This window comes from Silurus aristotelis (assembly GCF_946808225.1).
Source record: "Silurus aristotelis genome assembly, chromosome: 16".
Taxonomy (NCBI): Eukaryota; Metazoa; Chordata; class Actinopteri; order Siluriformes; family Siluridae; genus Silurus; species Silurus aristotelis.
Window position 1 is genome coordinate 18,088,399 of NC_139589.1, and position 14,214 is coordinate 18,102,612.

Consider the following 14,214-nt stretch of genomic DNA (forward strand, 5'->3'; position numbering starts at 1 on the left):
ACAAAATCACACTTGCATTGGTGTGAATTTAAAAATAACGATATTAAAATATAGATGACTAGATAAAGATAAAGATTCATCTATGATGAATGATATGGTCTATCTACTAAGGTAACCCAAGGTATACCAAGGTAAAAGTATACCTATATCCTGGTAGCCTTGGTATATCAATACTTTGGTAGCCTAGGCATTGGACTTTGGATCCGGGGGTTGTGGGTTCGAGTCCCGGGAATACGAGGCTGCCACACTTGGGCCCTTGAGCCATCTGTGAAAGGAGGAGGGTGGGCGTTGGACCTACCCCATAACAATAAATGTGCTCCAATGCGCTCTCTCTCTCTCTCTCTCACTCTCTCTCTCTCTCTCTCTCTCTCTCTCTCTCTCACTCTCTCTCTCTCTCTCTCTCTCTATCTATCTATCTATCTATATATATATATATATATATATATATATATATATATATATATATATATATATATATATATATATATATATACACAGATAGAGCGAGAGAGAGAGAGAGAGAGAGAGAGAGAGAGAGAGAGAGAGAGCATATATTATATACATTATTATTAGTGTAATATCTGTACATTGTGGTATTAGTGTTTGGCTTTGGCTTCTTTATACATGCATACCCTCACTAATGTTTCAAAATCTTTTTGAATTTCCCCAATTTTTTTTTTATTTCCCTAATCACATTTTTATAACCCAGCAGACCCTCGATTGGAAAATGACGAGCTGGCGGGATTTGAGGTGGCTCAGAGGTGAGTCTCCATGCATACATTCACACACACGCACACGCACACAGAGACACGTCATGCATGTGGGCAAAACTTTATGATCTTAAATCTCAATCATACTTTTGACATGCCTTACGAATGAGTGTACACACATACACTTTAAAGAGCTTTACATTAGGATCACAGCATGATCTATATCTTAGACAATGAAAAGAAAAAACAATACGTCACCTCAGTGCACTTTCAAAAATGGCTCGTATTCAAATGCCATATATTTTAAATGGAAAGGAATTGACTATATATATTTAAGTTTTCTGTGAAATGATTTGCACTTAGAAGATATCCTTTAATCTTTATTCGAACGTCGTTCACATCACAGCAGTAGGGGTAGAGCTGCTAATTTAAACGTATGGATGCTTTTGCTATGCACCGTTGCTGTGTCAGGAAGCTTGCGTGGATGCTGGAGGAGCTGCAGTGGCTGCGTAGTCGGCTAGAGCATGACCAAGAGCAGCACCAGGTGCAGATCACCTATTTGTGCAGGCAGAACCAGAACCTTGCTTTGGCAACACATCAGCATGTACACCTGTGAGTGGGGCTGCCCCAGCCCCGGAACATGAGTGCAGTGTGTGTGCGCGTGCTTGGGGTTCACTGTCTTCGCCTTTTCTGAATTTACCTGGACTTCTTTTAATATGAGGAATGAACACCTTTCAGTTATACAGCAGATTTTCTTCAGTGCATGCTTGGACTTTCTACTTCTTTGTTTGCTCCGAGCTCATTTCACTGTATGAATTATTTATTGTTTACTCAAGGTTGGCCATCCTGGTTACCCATAAAGGTTTTTACTCTAAAACTTTTTGCTCAGCTTATATTCAATTCAATTTTTTTATAACTTGAGCCTAGAGGATCTTTGTGTGGACTTTCTAAACTGTCCTTCAAGAAGATGTGTATGAAGCAGGTACTAGCTTATATACCTTTAATCTTACTTGTTTGTGTCTGTGCATGTCAGGTTTACTGCAGAGCTCCAAGAGAAGGAGAAGCTCATTCAGGAGCTGAAGGACCAGCTGCATGGCAAAATTAGTAGTATGCATCAGGATTCAGAGTCTGAGATGAGTGACAGAATGTCTAGTGACAGCACCATTTCTGTTCACGACAGTCTGTACGACCCTCAAACACACACTGCTAGAGGAGCAACTGAAGGTATCACTCACCTCCACATATACATTTGCACTGGTACAAATTTGGAATTGTTTGGAACCTGTGATGTAAATGGGGACTTGCAACATAAAACAAACTTGACTTTGCTCCTTCTGTTCTCTCTGTGAACTCACTATTTTGGAATTTCAGAATTTTGGCAGACACAATTGTTCAAAGCAACTTACATTTATCTCATTCATACAACTGAGCAGCTATGTGGTTTAGGGCCTTGCTCAGGAGCCCAGGAGTGGCATCTTGATGTGGCTGAGAATTGAACTCCTGACCACTTGATCCAAAGTCCAATGCCTTAACCACTAAGTTTCCACCTCCACACTCCACACTATGAGATCCAGGATTAGTTAAGTGTTAACATTTGCAGAATTTAAGGATGCACTTGCATTTTTTTTTCATGTATAATAAATGTCAATGTTCAGTGAGTAAAAATTACACAAAAAAAAATAGGAACAAATAGGCCACACTTTTTCAGAGTGGAACGGAAAAAGAAATTTGTCCTGAAAATTGTTTGAATTCATAAATGTTTAATGCACTAATGGTAAATTAGTATGGTTATGAAGTCATTTTTCCTCTAGTCATTAGGATGTCAATCCGTGAACCACCTTGTGTGATTACAGCTGGTTTTTTTTTTTGGGGGGGGGGGGGGGGGTTTCGTTTTAATTCTGTTTTAAAAGTGTAGTATAGTTGAGGAAGTGGTAAGAGGGGGTATCCAGTTGCAGTCCTTGAAAATATATTATTTACTAGGCCTATCGGGTTAAACCTCTTATTCCAGTGGGCCTTTTTGTGTGAGCGTAAGTGGGTCTCTACACAGTTCTCCAGAGCTTATATATTTCTGCTGAAACCTTGGACGGGTCAGGTAAATGAAGAGAATTTTTATACTTCTATAACTGTGTACTGCTGACACTTTAGTTCTCTGAGGAGAATTTAACTTGTCTTGAAGTTTAATAGTTTGTCAGCCAGAGGTAGGTAAGGGCTAGTGCTAGCAAGTTCAGGATTACAAAGATTACACTGAGACTCTGCTGTCAGAAAGGTACCAGTTGTTTTTCTTTTTTTTTTGTACTTGTATATATGTCGTGGCACAAGTAGGTACAAGGCTGACATTGACACTTTCCGAAATTAATTCTATGTATCTGAAATTCAGTGATTATGGTAACTTAATAAATGTTACTTAAAGATGTGGCTATTTAAATGACATCACACATGACTGACCAGAGTCTGGCAATTTATTCTTTAAAATGTAAAGACAGGCTATTGTAATATATTTTATACAAAACCACAAGGACTCACCACGTTACACTGTGGCTAAGAGGGAATTAGATTCACAATGTTGTAAATGTTTTTTAATTTATGAGCCACATTTTGGCCTGTGTGCTGTTTGGTTTTCCATAGGTATGCAGTCGACCTGTGGCAAGAGTGCTCCTGAAGATGAGGCCCATCCTTCATCTGTTGGCGATGACATGAACAGATCTCCGGTTGATGACGAGAGTGTTTACACTCTGCAGAGGGATAATGGGCGTCTTCAAGAACAGCTGAGAAAGAGCGAAGAGTTGAATGCCACACTGAAGACCGAACTCGACCTCACGCACTCCATTCTTACGCGCACTCAGAGTCAGAACATCCCGCTAACCAAACACAAACAAACTCAGAGCAGCTCGCTGGTCTCACACACGCACTACCAAAGCCAAACTACGGACAGCCATCGGGCGCTGCATGAGTCAGTACACTCCAGCATCAGCTCAGGTACTGGAATGAATGTGTGCTTGTTTGGGGTTTATTTTCCTAAATTGTTTATTTATTAATTTTAAATCTAAACTCTATTGTTTTTCACAGATTTGTTATTGGAGCATCTGCAGGAGATTCGAGCTCTTCGTCAGCGATTGGAGGAAACAATCCGCACCAACGAGAGACTCCGAGAGCAGCTGGAGAGAAAACTTCAGCAGGCTGAGAGAGACTCGGGTACAACCACACACAAATCCTAACACAAAAACACCTTCAAGGTGCATGCAAATTTGTTATATTATATATTTTATCTCTTTTTCTAGCAGATACTCACATCTTTATTGCTGGGTCCGAAGATCCAAGTAAGCTGAATAGTGATATCAGTTACCTTCTGGCTCAGAACCACACATTAAAAGAACAACTTAACCAGGCAGCGAGAGGTATACACATACACATATTTGAGTTCACAGTTGATGTTTAATAACAAAATTAACCACTCACTAAAACAGAAAGTGATGGAGTCATGTTTATTTGTCTGTGAACAAATTGTGTGTGTGTAGGTAAACAGAAGGAGAATGACTATCTGAGAGAGACTTTGTCGAGGCGAACGGCCAAGCTTGAGCTTAGCAGAAAAGAGTGTGAAATACTGCGTGAGAAACGCTTACACCTGCAGAACAGCCTGTACAGGTAACACACATTGTTTTTCATCATATGTGCGTTTTCTGTCATATGTACAGGAAATAGTCTGTTATGGCATAGAATGAAAATCTTACTGTGTGAATACTTTAAAAATCCTTTGACATAAATTAAGGGCATAAAGGAGAAAATATTTAAAGAAGACAAAAATTAAGAATTTACAAGTTATGATAATGCAGAGTGATTACTATTTTTTAGTGAGTAATCAGTCACAAACATGTTTCCATGTACTTTTAGCATGCAACTACCTATGGAACATCTACCTCGTGGTGCTACATAAATGCGTACAAAAATTGCGTGAGGTATTGTTTATTTGAAGGTGCACCTGGCGGTCCTGAATTCCTGAAAAGTTTTTGGTTGTGCACCGTAATTATGGAAATCAGTCGTGGGATTAAATTGCGGAGGTTTCATTTACATAATGTTTTATGTGTATGGTTGTGTGTAAAGGAATTGTGTGTGTGTTTGTAGGTTGCAATGTGAGCAAAGTCTCCAAAAGCAGCAGTTGGCAGACACTCAACAACTTCTACAATCAGTGCAAGTTGAGCTCCAGGTGCATGAACAGATCAAGAGCTCAGTACACAACCACACAGGTACAAACCGTACACACAAACACTTATGCAGAGGTTTTAAATATTGATTAAAAAAAGGTTTGCAATACTTCTATATAATGTGTGTCTAGAAGAGGAGCATCATAGTTCTGAGTCCTCCGATGTGGATCTGAGAGAATTGTTGAACGAGGTACGGCGTCTTCGTCTGCAGCTGGAGAAAAGTATCGAGACCAACACTGCACTGAGACACAAATTGGAGCAGCAGTTACTGAACCATTCAGATTCTCCTTCCACTATCAACATTAACTATCTACTCCCTCAAGCAGGTATACAAACACAAATGCATAAGTTTTTACATTTAAAGTTTACATTAAAAAGAATGTTCTGTCATTTGTGAATTCTGTCAGTAGTATCTTAATGTTAGGTTTAAATATAATAACAAATCTCAGTTAATTCCAGTTATTTTAATCATTGGATTATTTTTGGACAAGTAATCACAATACTGTTCTCCAATCTGTTAGCAGCAGCATTTCTGTTTCTGTCCACTAGGTTGTAGTGCAACTCTTTCCCTCCTTCCTATATAGATGAGGTGTAATTTCACCACTCGCAGCACTAATTAGCGCAAAATGATTTGAGCATTTTGCATAATCTCCCCAGTATTGAAATAAAAAAAATACCAGAACTTTAATGGCCTATTGTACATTGTTTATTGGATAGTAACTTGTAATATGTACATATTTAATATATAGTAATATGGTTTTTGTGTGTTATATAAATGTTTCTCTCAGATGAAAGCAGTAAAACTGAGATGTTACACCAGCACTCACACATGGACCCGTCCAGCGCTGCATACGGTATATTGTTCCATTTTGTACATTTGCATGTGCGATTGCATAAACATCTGGCTTTTAAGATCTGTGAATTTCAACCTGCATATGAAATTCTAATGACAATGATCGTTTTCTTTGTTTGTATACATAGACAGCGGTAGTTCGGCACGGGGTAGTTCTCCGGCTTTGTCCCGACTGGTTCCAGGCCACAGGCAGTGGGCAGATCGCCATGGGCGTCATGTTCTAGGCCTTATAGAGGATTACAGCGCGCTAAGCAAACAGATCAGAGAGGCCAAAAGAATCACAGCAGCCATGGATAAACAACTACAGGACAGGGTTAGAATACATACAAATACATGCACACAATAACTCCAACAATTGCCACTCCAGTAAAAGACCCTTAATTTTTCTTTTATATGTGCTGTGAAATTCATGTCTACACCAATTTTTTAAGATTTTACTGTCTTGCCATTACTCCTTTTTTTGTATCGGTATTGTTCTATCCACACTAAATTCTATGTTAACAATGTTATGGTATTCCCATTGCCCATAGTTTATTGTATTAGCTTGAGGTTTTTATCAGAGAATTAAATGCTTTTCTCCAAGTTCATAAATAAGAAACAAATGTAAAGGATCATATTCCTGGTGTGCCTCTTATGGCACTTTCACAATACAATCAAATGTAGAAATAAACACGTTGTTAGTAAATCACTAATGAGACTTTCTACAAATCCACATATGTGAATCCCAGCATTTTAAGTCTCCATGTGTCTCAAAAGATTAGTCGGCTGAATTACTTTAACAAAAGTTTGCTTCAAATGTGCTGTTATTTATTAAGATTAGCTTTATCTCTAATACTGAGAGCTCGATTCGAAGACTAAAGTTCTAATATAAAATAAAAGGTCTAGAGTGTTTAATGTATAAATCCAAGAATGTCGTGAAGTCTTATTAATTTAATTATTTATATTATCTCCCTATTCCTTAATTCATTCACAAATTACACACAAAAATGATGCATATTTTTTCTATTTGCTTCTACAACCATACACTTAGAAGAGCTTGATATTTTTTAACATATTAAGAATTTATTGCTCCTTTTATATTATTCCCTCTTATGAGATGTGTGTGTGTGTGTGTGTGTGTGTGTGTGTGTGTGTGTGTGTGTGTGTGTTAGTTTTTGGATTGTGCAGGTTTTTCTGGCAGTGTGAGCACCATGCAGCAGGTGCTGGAGGAAGCTGGCCGACTGCTAAAGCTGCTCTGGAGAGTATCGCTGCCCACAGGAGACCTCACACACACTCAGCAGGTAATACATGTATCCACATAGACATAACACACAATGATTCACTAAATCAAATTTCCCCAGGTAAACAGATAAATATAGTTTATTTGCAGATAAAAACTGCCAGTGGAGGAATGTCCTATTTCTGATCAATGAAATAGTATGTTTTTTTCCTGTAGGCTTAAGGATTTATAATTCACAGCCATAAATCAATTGTATGATTTATTTAAAAATGTGTTGTTTGAAATATGAGATATTGTATTAATAGACAAGCCACTTTTCAGGTCTTTTTTAGGCACTAGGTTACCTTGACATGTTGCATTTTCCCTGTTCATTTACCTTGTTAACTAATAATCAAACTGGTTTTGTGTCTTAAATCTCAGACCTGTGTACAAACACTACCCGGTTTTCCCAGTGCAGTCATTGTTTAAATTGTGAAAACCTCTCATGTAGCCTTTAAGCCCATTGAAAGGCTTGGTTTTTGTTTTGTTTTTTGTTTTGTTTTTTTTGTTTTTTTTTGTTGTTGTTTTTTATTAGTAAATACTTTCAGAGGTTTATAATTGAGATACCTCATAACAGTTTAATACCAGTCATTGGTGTTAAAGTGTGTAATACAGAGTAGTTTATTAAAGCCTAAAAGACATCCGGTGCCACCCAGATGAGGATAGATTCCTTCTTGAGTCTGGTTTCTCTCAAGGTTTTTTACGTATGCCATCTCAGGGAGTTTTTTCTTGCCACAGTCGCCACTCGCTTGCTCATTAGGGACAAACTTACACTTGTAAAAAACATTCTTATTCATTCTTTATTACCGCATTATCTGTGTAACGCTGTCCATTGTTAAAACCAAGGAGATGCTAGTGGAAGGGTAAAACTATGATACCATCATGGGTGAGGAGGTTGGGGTTGTGGACAACTACAAATACCTGGGTGTTCACTTAAACAGCAGACTGGACTGGAGGACCAACACCGACGTTGTGTATAAGAAGGGGTTGAGCAGACTTTTATTTCCTGATGAAGCTCAGATCCTTCAATGTATGCAGCAGAATTATGGACATTTTTTATCAGTCTGTGGTGGCAAGTGCCCTTCATATGGTTGTGGTCTGCTTGGGGGATCAGCATCAGTGCCAGGGATGCGGGCAAGCTAAATTAAAACATCTGCAAATCTGAATAGATAATGGGACACAAACTGGACAGATTGGAGACAGCAAGGGACAACAGGTCACTCCTCCACTACTGTTTGTGTAACCTGCTGCAGCTGTAACACAATAATTTCCCTTTACTGGATCAATAAAATATGTCTAAGTCTAAAAGTGATATACAAATAAAAATGAATTGAATTAAATTAAATACAGACAAATCAATTTGTAATTTGCTGTAGCATTTTTGCAAGAGTGTTTTTTTATTTAATTTGCTCGAATTAATTTAAATGAAAAATGTCAGAAAAGAATTGGCTCCATATAAATTGGCTCTTTTTAGTGTGAGTATGTTTGTGGTAGCCAACGTGTTACAATTCCTGAAAGACATCATTGCATGGTTTAGTGCATGCCACATTTAAGAATGAGACTTTTCAGTCCTCTTTTTTTTGTGGGCAAGTAAAAGTAAAGCCTCTATGCCACGAATGGGCTCAAGTGTAATTGGCATTTTTCAACATGCGCATGGAAATATGAAGAAAATCGTCCTCTCTGAAAAGATTTTAGTTCGGGGAATTTTAGTTCATTGCGGTCTACAAAACAGTCGTACACACTTTCACTAAAAGATAAATGAAACATTTATAACATTTCACTTTCTCTCTCTCTCTATCCCCCTGTCTCTTGTTCTCTTTCGGTACAGAATGAGGTGTTGAGGAGTGAGCTCGCTCAGCTAAAAATCAGACTGTCTCAGCAGGAGCGAATGATGACTGGAGCTGTCAAACGCCTGCGCTCTACCAATCAGCTCAAAGAAGGCATGGAGCAGCTCATCATAGAGCAGTGTAAGACATACACACTCGCATCACCACACACAGACTTATGTGTTATTCTTGTATTTGACATTTCTTGCCATTTCTCCGTATCTCTGTAGTGTCAATGACTCACCGAGTGTTAAAGAAAGCACGAGGAAACCTTGAGGTAAGTTCAAGGCACAATGTTTCTCACTTCTATTTCTTAACTGCTCATTCACGCCCAATCCAGTCCGAACAAGAATCGGAGAAATTCAGGGATATAGTTTATTTTTGACAACCTTGAGAGGCGATTGTGACCTTATTTAAATGAGACATTCCTCTGAACAGTAATTTACAGTATTATCATTTATACAACTGAGCAGCTAAAGGGTTAAAGACCATGCCCAAGGCACAGCTGTGGCAGCTTGGTGGTGCTAGAATGTGATGACCTTCCGATCAGAAGTTCAGTATTTTAACCCCTGAGCTCCCACTTCCAGTTAAAAAATTTTTTTTTAAACTACAGTCAATCAAAAAATCTCTTCGTAATCATTGTAAGAGCATTCGGTTTTAGGTTTTGAACAACTGCCAAAAATCATAGAGATGGGAATGTTACTTTAGGTCTAATATTTAAATGTTAGTTGGTATATTGTTAATGTAGTTTATTGTAGTATACATTTTAAACTAGGTGCAAGAAAAACGTCCCTACATTGTATATTGTATGTAAGAAATAAAAGATGTCTGGGCATGCAGCTACAGGTAGTCGTCGACTTACGACCACAATTGGGACCGACAGACCGGTCGTGACACGATTTGGTCATAAGTAGACTAGGCTATATGTACAGTACTGTGAAATTATGCCAAAAGCTGGTAAAAAAAAAAAACTTATGCCGCGGCTAGCGATTGTGGTCGTAAAGTCGAATGGTCATAAGTTGCATAGGTTGTAAGTCGACGACTACCTGTATTGGAATCACAGGTTCAATGTTTTGATCTGATTGGCCAGTAGTGTGAAATTATCATCACAGCACAGGTAGCTGCAGACTATAACACAAATAATTACATATAAAACGTATCATATTAGTATTACTGAATTAATGAATAATATTAGTAGTAGTATAATCAGCTAACATGCACAGCCTTATATTTCTAATCTAATAATCAGATTTAAAAATGTTTAAAAAGTTTGTTTTAATGATAAATAATTATTCTAGTTGTTGATGGTTTTTTAAAGACATTAAATTAAAGCCATCAGGATCACATACGCAAAGTTTTGTGGGCAATATTAATCTACTGCAATAGAAATATGAACAAATTTTAATCCATATAGGCCAAATATTTCACATTTGTTACATTCAGTAGTTCCTCAAGAGGTACATAACAGAGAAAGCTCAAAAAGGAAAATTAAAAAGCAAATAAATCATAATTTACATTATTGCAAAGAATGTTTTTTGAAGTGGAATGATCTTTTTCTGGGCCAGTTTCAATACTTGTTGCATACAAAGAGCTAAAAAAAAAAAAAAAGAATATTAAGCAATAAAACATCCAGCAAAAAACGACTGGAGCTTATGTCTTTATGACCCTTTATGTTGCAATTCTGAAAAACAAGGGAATAATAAAATTGGAAAAAGACTCAGTCTCAATAGGCAGCATAAAGAACAGATTATTTGACTGTGTACAAAGGTACTTTGCATATGCAGCATTTCTGTTTGAATCAAACCCCTGGTTTGTTTACCCTTTCCTTCTTTTTTCAGACCATAGTCTGACTTTATTTGAACAAGGTGATCACTGCCTGTTTCACTGTAGAGCGATTACATTTTAAATCGATCCAACAGAGTCGAGAGGTGGAGGTGGTAGGCACCCATTACATAAAATCACCTCTGATCATGTAGATTATCTAGTATAGTGGCACTAATCTCTTTCTCTTTTTTTTCTCATCCTGTATCTGTATTGTAACCTTTCTGTTACAGTCTAAATATTTCAATGTTTTTGGGATAAAAGGCCCACAGATGAAAGGTTAGTTTTAGTGAAGTTGTGTTTACTGAGAGATATTTGTTGCTCTTTACATGAATTTTTTTCAATTTGCATGACATGCACATATTTTTATATATATATACACACACACACAAACACACACACAGACACACACACACACACACACACACACACACACACACACACAGAGTATCTCACAAAAGTGAGTACACCCCTCACATTTCAGCAACATTTTTAGTATATTTTTTCAATGGACAATACTATAGAGATGAAACCTGGACATATTTCAGAGTAGTCAATGTGCAGCTTGTATAGCGGTACACATTTACTGTCCTCTAAAACTAATTCAACATACAGCTATTATTACACCAAGTCCTCGCAAGGGTCGATCAAAGAAGATAAGTCCTCGTGCTGCGCGTTAGGTGCAGAAGCTGTTTCAGATGCACGAGTGCTGCAAGCATTGCTTTAGAGTTTGCAGAAGTGGAAGATCCGCTCGTCAGTGCTCAGAACATACGAAAAAAGATAAAGGTGAAGGGGATGGAGTGGCAAGTATGTCTCCAGACCTGAACCCTGTTTGAGCAGCTGTGTGGCATCCTCAAGTGGAAGGTGAAGAAGCGTGGAAGTGGATCCCAGCAACCAGCTGTGCAGCTCTGGTGAATTCCATGCCCAGGAGGATTAAGGCAGTGTTACGTAACAATTGTGCTCACAAAAAATATTGACACTTTGGACACAGTTTTGACATGTTCACTTAAGGGTGTACTCACTTTTGTTGCCAGTTATTTGGACAATAATGGCAGTATGTTGAGTTATTTTTAGAGGACAGTAAACCTGTACTGCTATACAAGCCGCACATTGACTAAAGTATATCCAGTTTTGAATTCTATATTATTGCATCTCTTGGGAACATATAATAAAATGATTGCTGAAATGGATGTAATGTGTAATATATACACAGTAGAGATTAGAGATAGACTTATATATGCATGTGTTCAGGCTTATTGACAGCGGTGTTTTAAAATGTGCTCGTGTGTGTGCATGAAATTGCCGTCTGTACTGCTTATAAATCAGCTCATTAAGGCCACAGAAAAGCCTTTAAAGACATTTACATGTACTTTTTAGTGCATGACATTAAGTGTTACACACATGCATGGATTTTCCTGCTCATGGAAAAACCGATCATGGAAAATAATTCATTTTTTTCTTTTTAGGAAATCCCACTGAATGCATAGTGACCAGTCAGCAGGCAGATGACCTTCCCCAACCCACCCCCTTCACCTATTTAGGACACTTAAGCTGTCAGTCACCATGATCCCTCAAATTAAATGCCTTTCTTGGGGATTTTTCCTTAAGACTATTTTATTGTGCTCATATTCAGTTGAATTTGCACATTTTTACAGAGACCTATCTTTAGTAAATACTGAATGTATTTTAGTTTTGTATTTAATGCAGTTTTTAAAAACCTTTCATAGAACTTGTTCTTATCCACTGCCTGTTTGCTGTAATGTCATATTTTATACTGTATTCATTGGCTGTCATTTGTGGTTAATCTAAAAGGCCTGACAATTGTGGTACACACGCATTAAAACTGCTCAGCAATGATTCAGTATTAAGTCTTTCATTTGAAAAAAAAATAAATAAATAAATATATATACAGTGAGGAAAATAAGTATTTGAACACCCTGCTATTTTGCAAGTTCTCCCACTCAGAAATCATGGAGGGGTCTGAAATTGTCATCGTAGGTGCATGTCCACTGTGAAAGACATAATCTAAAAAAAAAAAAATCCAGAAATCACAATGTATGATTTTTTAACTCTTTATTTGTATGATACAGCTGCAAATAAGTATTTGAACACCTGAGAAAGTCAATGTTAATATTTGGTACAGTAGCTTTTGTTTGCAATTACAGAGGTCAAACGTTTTCTGTAGTTTTTCACCAGGTTTGCACACACTGCAGGAGGGATTTTGGCCCACTCCTCCACACAGATCTTCTCTAGATCAGTCAGGTTTCTGGCCTGTCGCTGAGTTTGAGCTCCCTCCAAAGATTCTCTTTTGGGTTTAGGTCTGGAGACTGGCTAGGCCACGCCAGAACCTTGATATGCTTCTTACAGAGCCACTCCTTGGTTATCCTGGCTGTGTGCTTCGGGTCATTGTCATGTTGGAAGACCCAGCCTCAACCCATCTTTAATGCTCTAACTGAGGGAAGGAGGTTGTTCCCCAAAATCTCGCAATACATGGCCCTGGTCATCCTCTCCTTAATACAGTGCAGTCGCCCTGTCCCATGTGCAGAAAAACACCCCCAAAGCATGATGCTACCACCCCCATGCTTCACAGTAGGGATGGTGTTCTTGGGATGGTACTCATCATTCTTCTTCCTCCAAACACGTTTAGTGAAATTATGAACCAAAAGTTCTATTTTGGTCTCATCTGACCACATGACTTTCTCCCATGACTTCTCTGGATCATCCAAATGGTCTTGGCAAACTTAAGACGTGCCTGGACATGTGCTGGTTTAAGCAGGGGAACCTTCCGTGCCATGCATGATTTCAAACCATGACGTCTTAGTGTATTACCAACAGTAACCTTGGAAACGGTGGTCCCAGCTCTTTTCAGGTCATTGACCAGCTCCTCCCGTGTAGTTCTGGGCTGATTTCTCACCTTCCTTAGGATCATTGAGACCCCACGAGGTGAGATCTTGCATGGAGCCCCAGTCCGAGGGAGATTGACAGTCATGTTTAGCTTCTTCCATTTTCTAATGATTTCTCCAAGAGTGGACCTTTTTTCACCAAGCTGCTTGGCAATTTCCCCGTAGCCCTTTCCAGCCTTGTGGAGGTGTACAATTTTGTCTCTAGTGTCTTTGGACAGCTCTTTGGTCTTGGCCATGTTAGTAGTTGGATTCTTACTGATTGTATGGGGTGGACAGGTGTCTTTATGCAGCTAACGACCTCAAACAGGTGCATCTAATTTAGGATAATAAATGTAGTGGAGGTGGACATTTTAAAGGCAGACTAACAGGTCTTTGAGGGTCAGAATTCTAGCTGATAGACAGGTGTTCAAATACTTATTTGCAGCTGTATCATTCAAATAAATAGTTTACAAATCATACATTGTGATTTCTGAATTTTTATTTTTAGATTATGTCTCTCACAGTGGTCATGCACCTACGATGACAATTTCAGACCCCTTCATGGTTTCTAAGTGGGAGAACTTGCAAAATAGCAGGGTGTTCAAATACTTATTTTCCTCACTGTATATATTAAACTGGATGTATAAAATGTTAACTGTGGACAA

At 38.2% G+C, this 14,214-nt stretch overlaps 1 protein-coding gene and 1 long non-coding RNA gene across 33 annotated transcripts in view; one reads left to right on the plus strand and one right to left on the minus strand.

Annotated features, from left to right (window-relative positions):
• Positions 1 to 12,524, plus strand: part of cdk5rap2 (CDK5 regulatory subunit associated protein 2) — a 48,696-nt gene extending 36,172 nt beyond the window's left edge. For 7 of the 32 annotated variants that reach the window (XM_083563840.1, XM_083563841.1, XM_083563862.1 and 4 more), the window contains 15 exons: positions 710 to 761; positions 1,744 to 1,934; positions 3,336 to 3,686; positions 3,777 to 3,902; positions 3,989 to 4,105; positions 4,226 to 4,352; positions 4,830 to 4,951; positions 5,041 to 5,235; positions 5,698 to 5,763; positions 5,891 to 6,075; positions 6,914 to 7,042; positions 8,849 to 8,987; positions 9,077 to 9,123; positions 10,901 to 10,946; positions 12,134 to 12,524. In XM_083563840.1, the coding sequence (XP_083419966.1) occupies positions 710 to 761; positions 1,744 to 1,934; positions 3,336 to 3,686; positions 3,777 to 3,902; positions 3,989 to 4,105; positions 4,226 to 4,352; positions 4,830 to 4,951; positions 5,041 to 5,235; positions 5,698 to 5,763; positions 5,891 to 6,075; positions 6,914 to 7,042; positions 8,849 to 8,987; positions 9,077 to 9,123; positions 10,901 to 10,946; positions 12,134 to 12,234 (1,994 nt within the window). In that variant the 3' untranslated portion in view covers positions 12,235 to 12,524. The remainder of the gene's footprint in view (positions 1 to 709; positions 762 to 1,743; positions 1,935 to 3,335; positions 3,687 to 3,776; positions 3,903 to 3,988; positions 4,106 to 4,225; positions 4,353 to 4,829; positions 4,952 to 5,040; positions 5,236 to 5,697; positions 5,764 to 5,890; positions 6,076 to 6,913; positions 7,043 to 8,848; positions 8,988 to 9,076; positions 9,124 to 10,900; positions 10,947 to 12,133) is intronic. The other 25 variants (XM_083563848.1, XM_083563857.1, XM_083563852.1 and 22 more) reach the window with 13 other exon arrangements.
• Positions 7,061 to 10,946, minus strand: LOC310738696. Its single transcript, XR_014537136.1, has 3 exons — positions 9,893 to 10,946; positions 8,786 to 9,686; positions 7,061 to 8,741 (listed from the first exon to the last, which is right to left on the minus strand). It is a non-coding gene; the product is annotated as an uncharacterized lncRNA (long non-coding RNA).
• Positions 12,525 to 14,214: the final 1,690 nt, after the last annotated feature.